This window comes from Sceloporus undulatus, chromosome 4 (assembly GCF_019175285.1).
Source record: "Sceloporus undulatus isolate JIND9_A2432 ecotype Alabama chromosome 4, SceUnd_v1.1, whole genome shotgun sequence".
NCBI lineage: Eukaryota > Metazoa > Chordata > Lepidosauria > Squamata > Phrynosomatidae > Sceloporus > Sceloporus undulatus.
In genome coordinates, this window is record NC_056525.1 from 58,935,150 (window position 1) to 58,949,456 (window position 14,307).

At 42.5% G+C, this 14,307-nt stretch overlaps 1 protein-coding gene across 6 annotated transcripts in view; it reads right to left on the bottom strand.

Annotated features, from left to right (window-relative positions):
- The window catches only part of TMCC2 (transmembrane and coiled-coil domain family 2), a 129,990-nt gene that overhangs the window by 11,796 nt on the left and 103,887 nt on the right, over window positions 1-14,307 (bottom strand). For 3 of the 6 annotated variants that reach the window (XM_042464680.1, XM_042464681.1, XM_042464682.1), the window contains one exon: window positions 6,322-7,256. In XM_042464680.1, coding sequence (XP_042320614.1) covers window positions 6,322-7,256 — 935 coding nt within the window. Of the gene's footprint in view, window positions 1-6,321; window positions 7,257-9,541; window positions 9,659-11,303; window positions 11,362-14,307 lie in introns of those variants that run through there. The other 3 variants (XM_042464685.1, XM_042464683.1, XM_042464686.1) reach the window with 3 other exon arrangements.

A 14,307-nucleotide genomic window follows, 5' to 3' on the forward strand; every position in this document is an offset into this window, starting at 1 on the left:
AGTAGGCCTTGTGCTGCACTGTGCCACACACTGCCGCTGGCGCCGCTACCGATGAGGCATTTGCTGCCAGCCGGCACCTTCTTAGCCCTGTGCGCTTTTGCAGGGCCGCATGCAGGGCTAAGTAGGAGGAGATTCTCCTCCTGGGGCTGGCTGGCCGGCCAATGGCTGCTGGCAGGGGGTGGGGCTGTTGGAGCTCCTCCTCTATTTGCTCCGCATGTGGGCTGGCCTGGGTCTGGCGAAGAGGAGGAGGAGGAGGGAGGAAGAAGAAGAAGAGGAGGAGGAGGATTTCCATTCCATTTGTACAGGTCTGCTTTGTTTTAATCAAATTTTTTCGTGTGTCCTCCATTTAAAAAATGTCCTACATTTGTCTCGGTTTGGAGGTCCTGACATGGCAACCCTAATTCCAGTAATGTGTTGTATACGGAACTATCTTTGAAAATGGTCTAGAAACTTAAGATGGTACTGAAGACTTACTTATATACTAAGCACATTTCTAGGCTCTTTAATTAGGAAAAAAAACATTAAATGCAGTTTTTTTGGGGGGTGGGGGGGTCAATGACGCATCAACAACCTAATCTCATTCATGTCCCTATGGAAATGAAACATCATAATAAGATCTTTAGAGGAGAACCTTCTTGGGTTGAGCCTACAGGTGCTCCTGTAATATTAAGTGAGGCAATTGGTTACAAAGAAATTGTCCTTCTAGTAGTGGCATCACAGCTATAGAATATTTTCCCTAGAGAGATTCACGTAGCACCTACTTCACTGTGAAAAAAAAGGTAGACATCTTATTGGCACCAAGTGAATTCTTTTCTATTTTCCTGAAATTTTAGATGCAATTTGAATTCTGCTTATTCTTTTATACTACTTTTATGGTTCTGTGGCCACTTATGTTATAAAGGGTTTTTTTTATTACTCTCATTAAAATGTTCTTCCATACAACACTGAAAGAGAGGATAACATTAAAATATTTTACTAAACAGAAAGAACAATGCACTCAATATGGTTTATTCCCTAATCAGTGCCATTCAGTTGTAGCATAATCTTTCCCAGCCTCTCAAAGGGACAGATGTGGGTGACTGGAAAAAAGAAATGAAATGATAAGAGGAGGAGTGGGTTTCTTTTTTGAAAACTGTCTCTCCCTTGGAACAAAGAGTTTTATATCCATCTCTGCTGTCACTAAAAATGACTTCCAGGATATTCCAAGATATTTTCCAGCTTTCTGGAAAAAAAGGTTCAAGGGAAAATTCTAACATCAGTGAAGGACAAGGTGGATATTCAACATAAAGAGGAACATGTTTGTAACATCAGCACCCCTGGCATACATACTAATGAAATTAAGTTGACTGGGTGAAGGCTGGCCCCACTACAATTCCCAACATCTCTGATCACTGGACACACTATCTGAGGCTGTCTGGTGTCATAATCCAAACTATATGACATCAGATAGGGAAAGTCTACCCTAGATAAGCAAGCCAAAGATGCTAGGTAGTCAGGAGTGTAAGAGGGCTGCAAGTAATTTCTGCTCTCCAGCTCTGACCAATCTACAAGAACAACATGCATTGCACTCCACTCGGTAATTCTATAGTTCAGAACTATAGGCTGCTTCTCACAAAATTCATCTGCAGAACATTGCACTCTGTATTGCTATAATTTTAACAAAGCCCCCAAATGAAAGCATCCTTGAGACACTGGTACTGATGGAAGTTAAGTAAGAAGTTGAACTAAATATCTAGCCAAGAATGCATTTCCTCTTGTGACTTATAATAAGCAACAGAGGCCTGTTACAGACTGCCAAAATAAAGCTGCTTCGGGTCTCTTTGGAGGTATGCTGTTTAAATGATGCATGCATTCTAAGAATCCAGAAGCTGCACTCCAGTGCTTAGGAATGGAGTGTGGCTCTGGCACAACCTCCGGACTCGTAGGATCCATGAATCATTTAAACAGCATACCTCCAAAGAGACCCGAAGCAGCTTTATTTTGGCAGTCTGTAACAGGCCAGAGACCCTTTTCTTCTCAAAGAGAATCTTAAGGCACGAAATTCCAGCAGAGTCCTTCAAAGTAAGTGACATCTAGGCAGGATGTTTTAATTCAAAATGAGGAAAAGACTCACTTGGATCACTGATTTAAATCAAATGTATTTCATAGACAACCATTCATACTATGATTGTTACAGCAATTAAAATATAATGGTTGCAAATAAATAGAACCTAAATTCAACTAAGGACTTTACTTCCAAACTCTTTATTATTAAGTCCGCATGCACTACAGAACTGCAAACAACAAAAATGCAATTTGAAAACATTGTACACACTTGTGTGGCATTTTGGTTAGACCCCAATCAGGGAATTCCTCAAATGTGGATGTTATTTTTACTCCTGGACTAGCATGGCTACCATTATTTTTTAAGATTTCTGTCTGCCTCTCATTATAAACACACAAGAGCATCAAGTAAGATTATTTTCTTAGAAGCTAATAACATATTTAGTCTGCTGCTGTACCAGAGTAACTATACTACAGTGGGCCCTGCACATTTTCTGAGGTTAGGAGCAGAGGACCCATGAAAATGGATGTCTAGCACATAAAAATACTTTTTTTAACTTGCAAGAACACCTCTCTAGAAATCTCTAGATCCTTCAACATAACTCTATGGTCAACATCCAGAAGCTGAGCTTAGAATTGCGCTGCAGGACCTACAAATGTTTGAACAAACATTATCTCTAAAAATCTGTAGGTCCTCCAATACAATTTCTTATTTCATTTTTACTTATTTATTGGATTTATATTCCACCTTTCCCCCCAAATGGCAGAGGCTGACCATAGAGTTGTGCTGGAGGACCTAGAGATTCCTAGAGATAACCTATTATTCAAATTGGTAAGTAATCAAATCCACAAAAGTCAATCCGCAAATGTGAAGGGCGAACTGCATTAACCAGAATGTTGCAAGTACTTAAGAGAAAGATCAGAAGTCGACCACAAAGGCCAAAATAAAAGAGAGCCATGCAAAAGAAGAGTATTTTGAATCAAAGAAAAAATTAGAAATTGCATAATTAAGCTCTAAGAAATCTCAAGAAAAAAAAGCAGATTAAGCATTCCTATACCATTCTGACCCTCCCATTGGCTAACTGGTACAGTACTTTCTGTTAATAACAATAACAATCTGAATTGTATGGGAAAGTTTTGGCATGAATAGTCTTTAATTGGTTGTTTGCTAATTTTCCATTATGGCTTAATGACTGCTGTTTCATGATTGACCAGTATATCTCTAGTGCCCTACTAGTATTTGCTGCATGTTGTTTTTTGTTGTTTTTTATTTATATACCGCTATTCCAAAGATCATAGTGGTGAACAGCATGTAAGCTAATTAGCAAGTAAGCTAATTTGCCCCCAACAGTCTGGGTACTCATTTTAGCAACCTCGGAAGGATGCAAGCCTGAGTTGAGCTTGGGCCCTTTTGATGGTCTTGAACTCGCAACCTTGTGGTTTTGAGTGAATGGCTGCAGTACAGGCATTTAACCACTGCACCACCAGGGCTCCTGGTGTTCTATGCTGTTGCTAAGTAGATTTTCCAAAACTGCTACTAATGAAAAGATTTATGTTAGCTTTGCTGCCAGATTGCTTATATTAAATGCTGATACCTGGTCTGGCACTGTGTTGTTAAATAGACTGCTATCTTCAGTTCACTGTACCTCCATTCATGAACCCAAAACTTGGTGAGTTTCTCCTTCAGTGCCATATACAACTATGATGAGGTGTAACAAATGGTAATAGTTGAATATATTATTGTATTCTACAGTCAGTGTGGAAAGGGGCTCCAGAAATTTTTATTCCAGGCATTTCTTCTTTTGGTGGGATGACTGTGAATGCTGTTTACCTAGAGAATTAAAATACCTTGGACTGAGCCTGTATTCTCCTTTTGTTTGGTTCGTGTTTGTTTGTTTTATTGGATTTATATCCACCTTTCTCCCAAAATAGGATTCAAGGTGGCTCAATCTGTTTGGAAAGGCAAGCCAAGCATAGTCAGACACACATTCGAATCTAGACTTTAAGAAAACTGATTTCAGTAAACTTAGGAACATACTAGATCTGATCCTGTGGTCAGGAATACTAAAAGAGAAAGGAGTTCATGATGGATGGAAGTTTCTTTAGATACTGTAAGGCACAATTTCAAACAGTTCCTAAGAAGAAGAAAAATGGGAGGTGTCTAAAGAAACCAGGAAAGATGTCTAAATAACTTTCAACTAAGATAAAATGTAAAAGGGACATATACACACAATGGAAAAAGGGGGAAATCAAACAAATAGCTAGCCTGTGTAGAGAGAAAGTCAGAAAAGATAAAGCACAGAACAAGCTCAGGCTTGCTAGGGAGCATAAAAACAATTAAAAGGGCTTTTTCAGTTATGTCCATAGCAAAGGAAGAACAAGAAAATGGTAGGGCCACGACATGGAAAATATGGTGAAATAATAATAGGAGGCAGAGAAAAGGCAGAAGTACTCAACACCTCGGTCTTCTCCCAAAAAGAGAAGAGTGCTCAACCTGGAGAAAATGGAACAGAAGGTGAAATGCAGCACAAAATAGATAAAGAGGCAGCACAGGAATACTTGGCTACCGTAAATGAATTCAAGTCTCCAGGACAAGATAAACTACATCCAGTGTTGCATAAAGAATTGGAAAAAGTTATCTCAGAACCACTGAGACTAATCTTGAGGAATTTCTGGAGAACAGGAGAGGTCTCAGCAGATTGAAGGAGGGCTAATGGCCTCATCGTCAAAAAAAAAAAAAAAAAAAAAAAAGGGGGGGGGGGAAGAGGACCAAAACAATTACCGCCCAGTCTTCCTGACATGGATACCAGGAAAGATCCTAGAGCAGATAATTAGACAGTCTGTAAGCACTTAGAAGGAATGTCATGATTGCTAGAAGTCGACATGGGTTTCTCAAAAACAAAAAATGCCAGACTAATCTTACCTCCTTTTTTTATCATTACAAACCTGGTAGATGAAGAGAATGAAGAGAAGGTACTGTATGTAGCATATCTTTCAATAAAACCTGACAAGGTCCCACATGATATTCTTGCAAACAAGCTAGTAAAATGTGGGCCAGACAATGTGTCCATTAGGAGGATTTGTAATTGGCTGGCTAACTGAACCCAATGGCTCACCTTCATCTTGGAGAGAAGTGACCAGTGGGGTGCCACAGGGTTCTGTCCTGGGCCCAGTGCTATTCAACATCTTTATCAATGACTTGGATGATAGAATATAGGGTATGTTTATCAAATTTGCAGATGATAACAAATTAGGAGGAATAGCTAATACCCAGAGGACAGGATCAAAATTCAAGATGACTTTGACAGATTAGAGAGCTGGACCAAAACTAACAAAATGTCAGCCAGTCAAGCCTTTACTATAGTCAACAAACTATAAGGCAAAAACAAACAAAAACAAAAAAATAACATGAATTTCAACAGGAAAAATGTAAGGTCCTACACTTAGGCAGCAAACATGAAATGAATAGATATAGGATGGGTGACACTTGGCTTAACAACAGTATATGTGAAAGAGATCTAGGAGTTTTAGTTGACCACAAGCTCAACATGAGTCAACAGTGTGATGTGGCAGCTAAAAAAGGCCATTGAGATTCTAGGCTGTATAGTTTCTAGGTCGAGGGAAGTAATACTGCCATTCTATTCTGTTTGGTCAGACTTAATCTGGAATATTGTTTCCAGCTCTGGGCACAACTTAGGAAGAATACTGACAAGCTAAAATGTCCAGAGCAGGGTGGCCAAAATTGTAAAAGGCCTGGAAACCATGTCCTATGGAGAGCAGTTAGGTTCTGGGTATATTTAGCTTGAGAAAGAGATGTTTAAGAGATGACACGATAACCATGTTTAAATATTTGAAAGAACAGCATACTGAAGATGGAGCAAGCTCCAGAGACTAAGATATGGAGCAATGGATTCAAACTACAGGGGAAAAAATTCACCTGAACATTAGCCAGAACTTTGTGATGGTAAGAGCTGTTTGATAGTGGAATATGCTACCTCAGAGTGTGATGGAATCTCCTTCATTGGAGGTTTTTAAACACAGCCTGGACAGTTATCTGTCTGGAGTGCTTTGATTGTGTATTTTTGGATGGCCCTTGTGGCCTCTTCCAACACTATGATTCTATGGCATGACTCTTCCATAGCATGAACTTGTAAGAAACACAATATAAAGGCAAAACAGAGCACTTAGCTCCCAATGCCAAGACTAATTAACAGAGATGACATGAAGAATATCAGGTTCCTATCTGAGATAAACACAGACTCATTTAACAACTCTTACCTGTAACGCTCCTCTTGCAAACACTGTGTCATGTAAGTATAGTCTCGTTGCAGCTGGGCCTTTAGGTCTTCCATGGAGTCCTCAAGGTGTGACTGAATGTCCTTAATATCTCTCAGTTCTTCTATGATGGTCTCAAAATTATAGTGGTGACTGTCCAATGTGTTGGACTTGGGACTACCCAAGCCACCAGGACCCGCCCCAGAGTTGCTACCTGCTGCTGAGCCAGAAGTGGCACTGGAGCACTCATCATCACTGCCATATTTGGGGCTAGATACCAGGGTAGCACTGCCACTTAGAGTCCGTGAGGTCTCTTCAGGGTGCCCATCATCCAGTGTGTCCTTTAAGTGGGCAATGTTGTCTGCACTGCCAAATTTGTTGCGGATCAAGCTCGCAAACTCACGGGGTTTGGAAACCACAGCAGTGTGTGTGGCTTGGGAAAGGCCTGACAGTCCACCCTTGACACCCTCCACTACACCACCTCCAAAGCCACTGATACTGGAGCGGACATTGGCTCCTACATCCTTGAGGCCCTGGTGCATGTCCCGGAAGACATCTTTAGGCTGTCGTGAAGGCCCATTTTGTTCAATCTCTTTTAGCTTTTTGTGATAATGCTCAAGTTTCTTATGCAACTGGGCGATAGTCTGGGCTGACTTCTGATTCTTCTTCTCAAAGACCTGTTTGATACGAGAGGCTTGTTGCTTGTCAGCATTGTTGGCTAGTTTCAGGTACTCAGCCACATTGTCATCACGGGCCTCCTGCTCAATCTTGATCTGCTCAGTAATCTTGAGGATCTTCTGGTGTAAATGGTCAATGGCAGCTTTTGTCCTCTGTGGATCTGGATTGCCATCTGGAACGTCAAGGCAAATATTGCCATCGGCATCACCATGGCTTGTATTGGAAGGCAGGCTGATTTGACTCACATCCCCTTTATCCAACTATTGGGAAGGGGGGGTTGAGGAAGAAAAGAAGAAAGAGTGCAGAAATACATGAATCAAAATTTGGATAAATCCTTGAAAAAAATAAATCACCTTTTAGGTCAATCATCTGACTTTCAATCACTTAATTAATAAAATGTATCTAAATGTTCCAGTTATCAACCTCCCAGTAATTATGTCTTTTTGAAATTCTGTGGAGGAGTCCCATTCCCACAAACATCCCTAGAAAGAAATACAACTTTTTATATTTACTTTTTTACCCATAAATATGAAATGCAGCATAATTCCTATGACAATAACACAATGAATTCAAACAGCTTTAAAAACATACAAGTACAAAGCCATCAGAATTGCAGACTATTCTGGCTTAAAGAGATGTATTAACTTTGATTTCAGTTTGTAATAATCTGATTGTTTTCTGTGAGTCTCATAGAAAGAAAGCTTTAGTAGTTTTACTATGAAATGTCCAAAAGTATGTTATCTTTGAATGCAAACTCTAGAAACCTTTATGGGTTTTGGTGGTGGGAACATTTGTGTTATGAGGGCTAGACTAGGATATTGAGAGAACAGGGTTTGAGTCCCATGGAAATCTGTTGGGTGATCTTGGACGTCACACTCTCTCAGCCTCAGAGGAAAGCAAAGGCAAACTGCTTCTGAATAATTCTTGCCAAGAAAAACCTGTGATAAGGTCACCTTAGGGTCGCCCTGAGTCAGAAATGATTTGAAGGCACATAACAACAAACAACATTTGTGTATTGTGCTTTTTATCTATTTTCCTCCACAGGCCACCTGAACAGATCCAGGGATCCTGAGCAGACTCATGGTCCTCTGAGAATCAGCCTGATTATACAGTATTATGCAGGTAAAAAAGAGTTAAATTTTGCATTGAGCCTTATGTAAAATCTTAAATCAGGGTGAAGGAATCCACATGGATTTCCCCTTGCTCACAAGCTTCTGTTGTTATTACCCACCAGCTGTTAGAGATGAAGAGGCTATTGAAAGGCATTTTATTTTTAATATCCTTTATGGAACCAAGCTGTGGTTAGCAAGGAGAAAAGCTGTTGAGCAGAACTGAGCAAATGGGAAAGGTTTTGCGCTGGGGCTTACTCCTGAGCAGATATGCATAGAACTGAGTCATCCTTTGTATTCTTAGCAGCAAAGAATGGCAAGAAATATAACTGGCTTTGATCCTTTCTACTTTATCCTTGGCTCCATATCATGCCCTTCCCACTGTTGTCATCCAGGTGCCAACATCCTTCTCAAATTGGAATCTGGCCCCTCCACTAATAAATATTTGCCACATCTATCATAGGAGGGGGAGGGGAGGGGGAGGGGGAGGGGGAGACCAGAAAGAACCCAAGGATACAGTTTTGAGATTACTGCTCCTATCTGTTCTAATTTTGCTTAGCAAGAAACAATTCTTCTGGCTATCCCCTGACACAAGAATAATAGAAAGTCACTAATTATATATTGTTAATATATACAGTTACAATTAATGAAGGTTTTTAAAAAGCAAAATGCCTACCCACCACTGGCCTGATGTGCACTGAAAATCTACTTCTCAATCTAGGGACTCTACTCCCGAATTAAAACATAACATAAACTCTTGGAAAATACTGCTCCCACATTTGTAACGCAATATTAAATGCTCACCACTTGTTTTCTATGCAAATTATTACACAAACTGATGTGGCACATGAATGGCTTTGGGCTTGTAATTAGGAGATGCTGAAAGTGAAGTTTATTCAGCAGATGCTGGCTAATTTTAATAGCACACTGTCTTTATGGAAGATTCTCTAATGCCCTAGGCCCTTCAAGGATTGTCACTACAGTGCAGTGCCAGAGAAGTTTCCTACACAGAAGAAATGAACAGTTTAAGGGCCTGTTCATATGGATAAATGTCATGTCTAAACTGGGCAATCAAAGATATAGTCAACAGCAATTCCTATGATCATGGTGGCATGATTTATTGGCACAGCCATGTGAACTGCAGCTCACTAATTGAGCTCACGTATTAGCCCTGTTTAGGCACTCAAACTGAGTGGGTGCAAGGAGGACAGCACTTAAACACTGCATTCTATGTTTCCTCACACATTTCAGTGTACACTTGTAGGCTGTATGCATGAAAAGGGGAAGTTAGAATATGGCCAATGGTCATGATCCAATCGCCCTGCCATAAGCCTGAGCAGGGCTTATGTTTATTATTGAGTACATCCCTGTAGGTAGCCAAGAGTGGCTGTGAACCAATCCACTGAATACAATAAATATCTGTATTAATAGCTCACCATCAGAGTAAAGACCTACATCAGGACCTTTGTAGAGTATCATCAGGTGGAGAAATATGCATCCCTTCAGATATTTAGATATGCACATCAGCCCCACTCAGCGTGGTCAAAGATAACTGTGTTCTAGTCCAAAGTATCTGGAAGGCCAAGCATTTCCCATCCTTGCTACAGATTTATCTCCTTATAAAATTTTCTGCCCTGATTGAGAATGAATTCACACTATACAATTGATAAATATCACATTCATGTGGTTACAAAGCTGGTCCCACAGCAGCTAAAACATAATAGTGATTTCACTCAACTATCAAATAATAAGCCATAAAGTTATATGGCAATTCTTCTTCTACCTGAAACATACACTCCTGAGTTGTAAATCACCACCACCATTTTTGTATCCAGACTTTTTACCAATCCTGGGACTCAAAACAGCTAAAGATAAGACACTTCACTAAAAGGCACAAACATGAAAAAACAATTTAACTATCAGTAGAGTTATATGCTACTTAAAAGCATATCCATTAAACAGAAAAAAACAGAAACAGTTCTGATAGTTTTCGGCATAGAATGAAAGAACTTCACTGGCTTTACCTTCTGCCCTTGTAGCAAGTGAAATGCTTGAATTCACACTGAATAAAATTCACACTGAATAAACTAGATTTTACAGGAAGACTGAAAGACACTTTTCAAATGTTACCATGAAAGACTTTGACTTAATCTTTCTTAGAGAGAGAATAAACATCTCTTTTACTTTAAATCAATCTCTCGAAATATGATACTTTTAAAATGTGTTAGACTACAACTCCCATCGTCAGCCAGCATGGGAAAATGTACCTTAAAACATTTTCTCAAATATTGTAAGTGTCTGCAAAAATACTTGAAAAGCCAGAAAACATCAGGGTCAAATTATACTACATACTGGTCATAGTAGCATACAGATTCCTATTCATCTTGCTTTCAATCTAATGAGGCATTGTTTGAGAAAGCACTATGCTATTCCTATTTTACCAGGACTAAAAAACAATTCTGAAAACTCCCAAATAACTATTTTGAAACAATCTGCTTTCAATAGGAAAGTACAACCCCAATTTTTAACACCCGTGTCACTTCCATGTCCACTTAAAATGCCCCTATGGGCATGGATCCTGGAATGAGGGGGATTCGAACCCCCACTAAGGCTAGGCTGGTGGGAGTGAGCCTTCTTCCAAATGATCTGGCAAAACTGGACTGCTGCAACCCAATGTAGTTGGGTTGCTAAATGATGTGTACCAAAAATGATCAAGCTGGAAGAAATAATTGATTTATCTCCATCCCCCCCCAACCTCCAGAAAAAACTGAAAAAGAAAACTGGATGTGACTTCTAGTTATTTCTGAGTTAGTCTTACAGCTGATTGGGGGCATTTTGGGTTGCTGTGGCCCACTGAGGAAGAAAGCCAGATGAAATTTTGCCCCATCTCACTGCAGTTGCCCACCCCACTTTATAAAGCTTTACCTTAAATTATATACGCAAGGTCCCATTATTGGGATTACAGAAGACATTTGTCCCTCCTTCACCCCAGGTGCTGGGAAAACAAAGAAGAAAAGAGATGGTGCTAGGTCTGGAGCTCAGCTTTGTGGGCTCACCAACTCTATGCCCCAGACAGTTTACCCAGTCTTGCTAGGTGTTGGGTCCAACCACATCCCCCAAATCCTTGGCAGCTTTTCTTTGGAAACAGCTGACCTAGAAGGTCAGGCCAGGCCAAGCCAACCTTAATTCACACCATACCTTCCAATGTTCATCCAGTTCCAGCACTCTCTTCTTTCTCATAGTAGTTTATGCCTCACTGCTGAGTTAAGGCAAAGAAAAACCACAAAGAAATGGTGGTTTCTTTTCTCTAAGCAAAGGACAAATACAAGGAAGCAAATGCCAAAGAATGTCCAAAACGTAACAGAGGATCTGCCTGGGCTACTTGTATCTTTGTGATACAGACATCCTACTGATGTGTTTTGCTGGGTGACAGAGGCAAGCAGAGGGGGAAAAACAACCCACACACATCATCAAACAGGGCAACCACAAACTTACCACAGCATATTTTAAAAAAAAAAACTGCAGATTTTACAAACACTGCCTGCCAGCCTGTTTTAGTTCCTCTGTTGTGTCTAGGGGCTTTTTAGGGCCCAGAAGAGAATGAAAGGTTTTGCCTCATCTTCTATCAACCTGAAGGAACTGAACTGGTACCTGCAGCAAATGGATCCCCCCCTCCCCATCAATACAAACTCTTTTGCTTACAGTAAAGATAAAAGCAACCCAGAAACAGTAACTCTCATAAAGCTGAAAGAGGAAACATCACCAGCTCAGAGAAGCATCTGAACTTGTTTCCATGAAGTGCACATTTACAGGGTCATTTGGTTCCCCTTTTTAAAGGGACAGTCTGTAACCTTTTTAGAAATGAAGAAATTGCTATTAGGAAACAGAAGAGGAAGGGACAATGCAAACTACATGTTGTGGATATATTCAGGAGAGAAAACATATGGTGGTGGTGGTAAAGATATCTACGTAATATTTACCACCAAGGGTCTTCATTATGGCTGAGCTGAGGAAGTTATGGCCTATTAGATGTTGTAGGACTCAAATTTCCATTTGAGGGCAGCAGTAAATTCCTAAATCAAGAGACTCCTGAGCTGATTGTTACCTATTTCCTATGTTGAAATAAGTAAAATTAGGATATGCTTTGATGGGAGGGAGAGGAAGAAAGAGAGAGAGATCTTCAGAGGAAGTATGATAGGTTCCCAGACAAAACACACTGATTACACAGTAGAAGCTGTAAAAGTTATTTTTCTGTACTACAAGTCCAGGCTGGGGATTCTGGGAGTTGTAGTCTAAAAAGGTGACTTTTCATGGATGCAATAAAAGGAATCCAAGTCATGTGGCAGAAAAAACAGTATGGCCAGACCTGTTGGGTTTTACACTGACTACTGGGTCTGCTTTTTGAAACACTGTGTGATACCCAGTATATCCTTAGGCAAAAGTTCTGCTCAACAGTCCAATGGCTGTTGGACAGTGCCTGGATACAATTCTTGATCTTGTGCTGGTGATGTACATGGAAGACCCCTGACTCAAATAACCACTGGCTAGTCTTGGTGGTGCATTGAGAAAGCCTGCTCATGTTATTGTTTGCCTGGCTACTGCTTCCCTCTCTGGAGCCCAAACTATGGACTGAGGAAACTTTACACCCAGCCATCTCCAAAGATGATTTTGGCCTCTGTCTAGAATGAATCCATCCCTCCTCGCAATAACAGCTTATACAGCTTCTATAGATTACCCATTATCCTTGCTTTTAAAACAAGCCCCTTACAAACATAGTGGACCCTCAATTTACACAGGGGATCTATTCCAGATTCCTCCTCTGCACATAAAAGAAATACTGTGGGATTTCAAGCCCTGTTATTTTCAATGGTGGTGTGCTCCTGCTTGCCATGCCATGTGCATGCACCATTCATTTAACAGGGGTTCGCCATCCATGTGATGCCAAGTCTGCATATGGCAAGCCCGTGTATGGTGCAGGTGCACTGTATAAGCTTCTAAATAGTGCTGGTTCAAAGGAACAGTTTAGGAATTAGAAGACTATAGATATCATTCCTTTATCTTCCTTAACAAGTGCACCCCCCCCCATCCTTCACCTCAACACATTTTTTTTCATATTTTATGACCATCGGCACTTAGGTCTAAAATGAAACTTGGTAAATACGCTGTATGGCAGTGGTTCTCAAATGTTGGTGCAAAAATTGTTCTGGGGTGGGGGTGGGGGTGGGAACAAGACTTGAAGTCTCTGTTCCCTCCTCCTAGGGTTGCCATATCCCGCCCCCTGGCGGGACAGTCCCGGTTTGGGCGGTGCCGTCCCGGTCCCGGTCCGGTTTGGCGCCCAAACCGGGACGGCCACCACCGCGGCCCCCGCGGCGGCTCCAAGGCCTTGCTGAGGCCTGGGAAGGCTCTCCGCGGTTGGAGCTCCAGCCGCGGAGACTCTCCCTCCCGGGCCCCAGCGAGGCCTTTGAGGCGCCTCCGCGGTCGGAGCTCCGGCCGCGGGGGCCTCCAAGCCCCGCGAGGCCAGGAAGAGGAGGAGGCCGCTTCCCACCGCGGCCATCGCCGCGATGAGGGGCGGCCCCCGCCTCCTTCCCGGCCTGGGAGCGGCCGAGGCTTCCCTCAGGCCGGGAGGAGGAGGAGGCCGCTTCCCCCCGGCCATCGCTGCGATGAGGAAGAACCTCCGCCTCTTTCCAGCCTGGAGAGCCGGCCTAGGCCTCCCTCTCAGGCCGGGAGGAGGGGAGGTAGCCTGGCACCGGCGGCGATTGGCCGCGATGCCAAGCTCCCCCACCTCTCGGCCTGGGAGCCGGCCTGGCTCCCTCTCAGGCCGGGAGGAGGAGGGGGAGAGCCTGGCACCGTGCGATCGTGCGATGCCAAGCTTCCCCCCTGCCTTCTCGGCCTGGGAGCCGGCCTGGGCTCCCTCTCAGGCCGGGAGGAGAGGGGAAGCCTGGCACCGTGGCGATCGCCCGATGCCAGGCTTCCCCCCGCCCTTCTCGGCCTGGGAGCCGGCCTGGCGCCCCTCTCAGGCCGGGAGGAGGAGGGGAAGCCTGGCACGTGGCGATCGCTGCCGATGCCAGGCTTCCCCCCGCCCTTCTCGGCCTGGGAGCCGCCTGGGCTCCCTCCAGGCCGGAGGAGGAGGGGGACGACAAGGTTTAAAAATCTAGGACTTGTTTTTTTTTTATTTCCTAGCCAGGAAATTAAAAAAAAAATG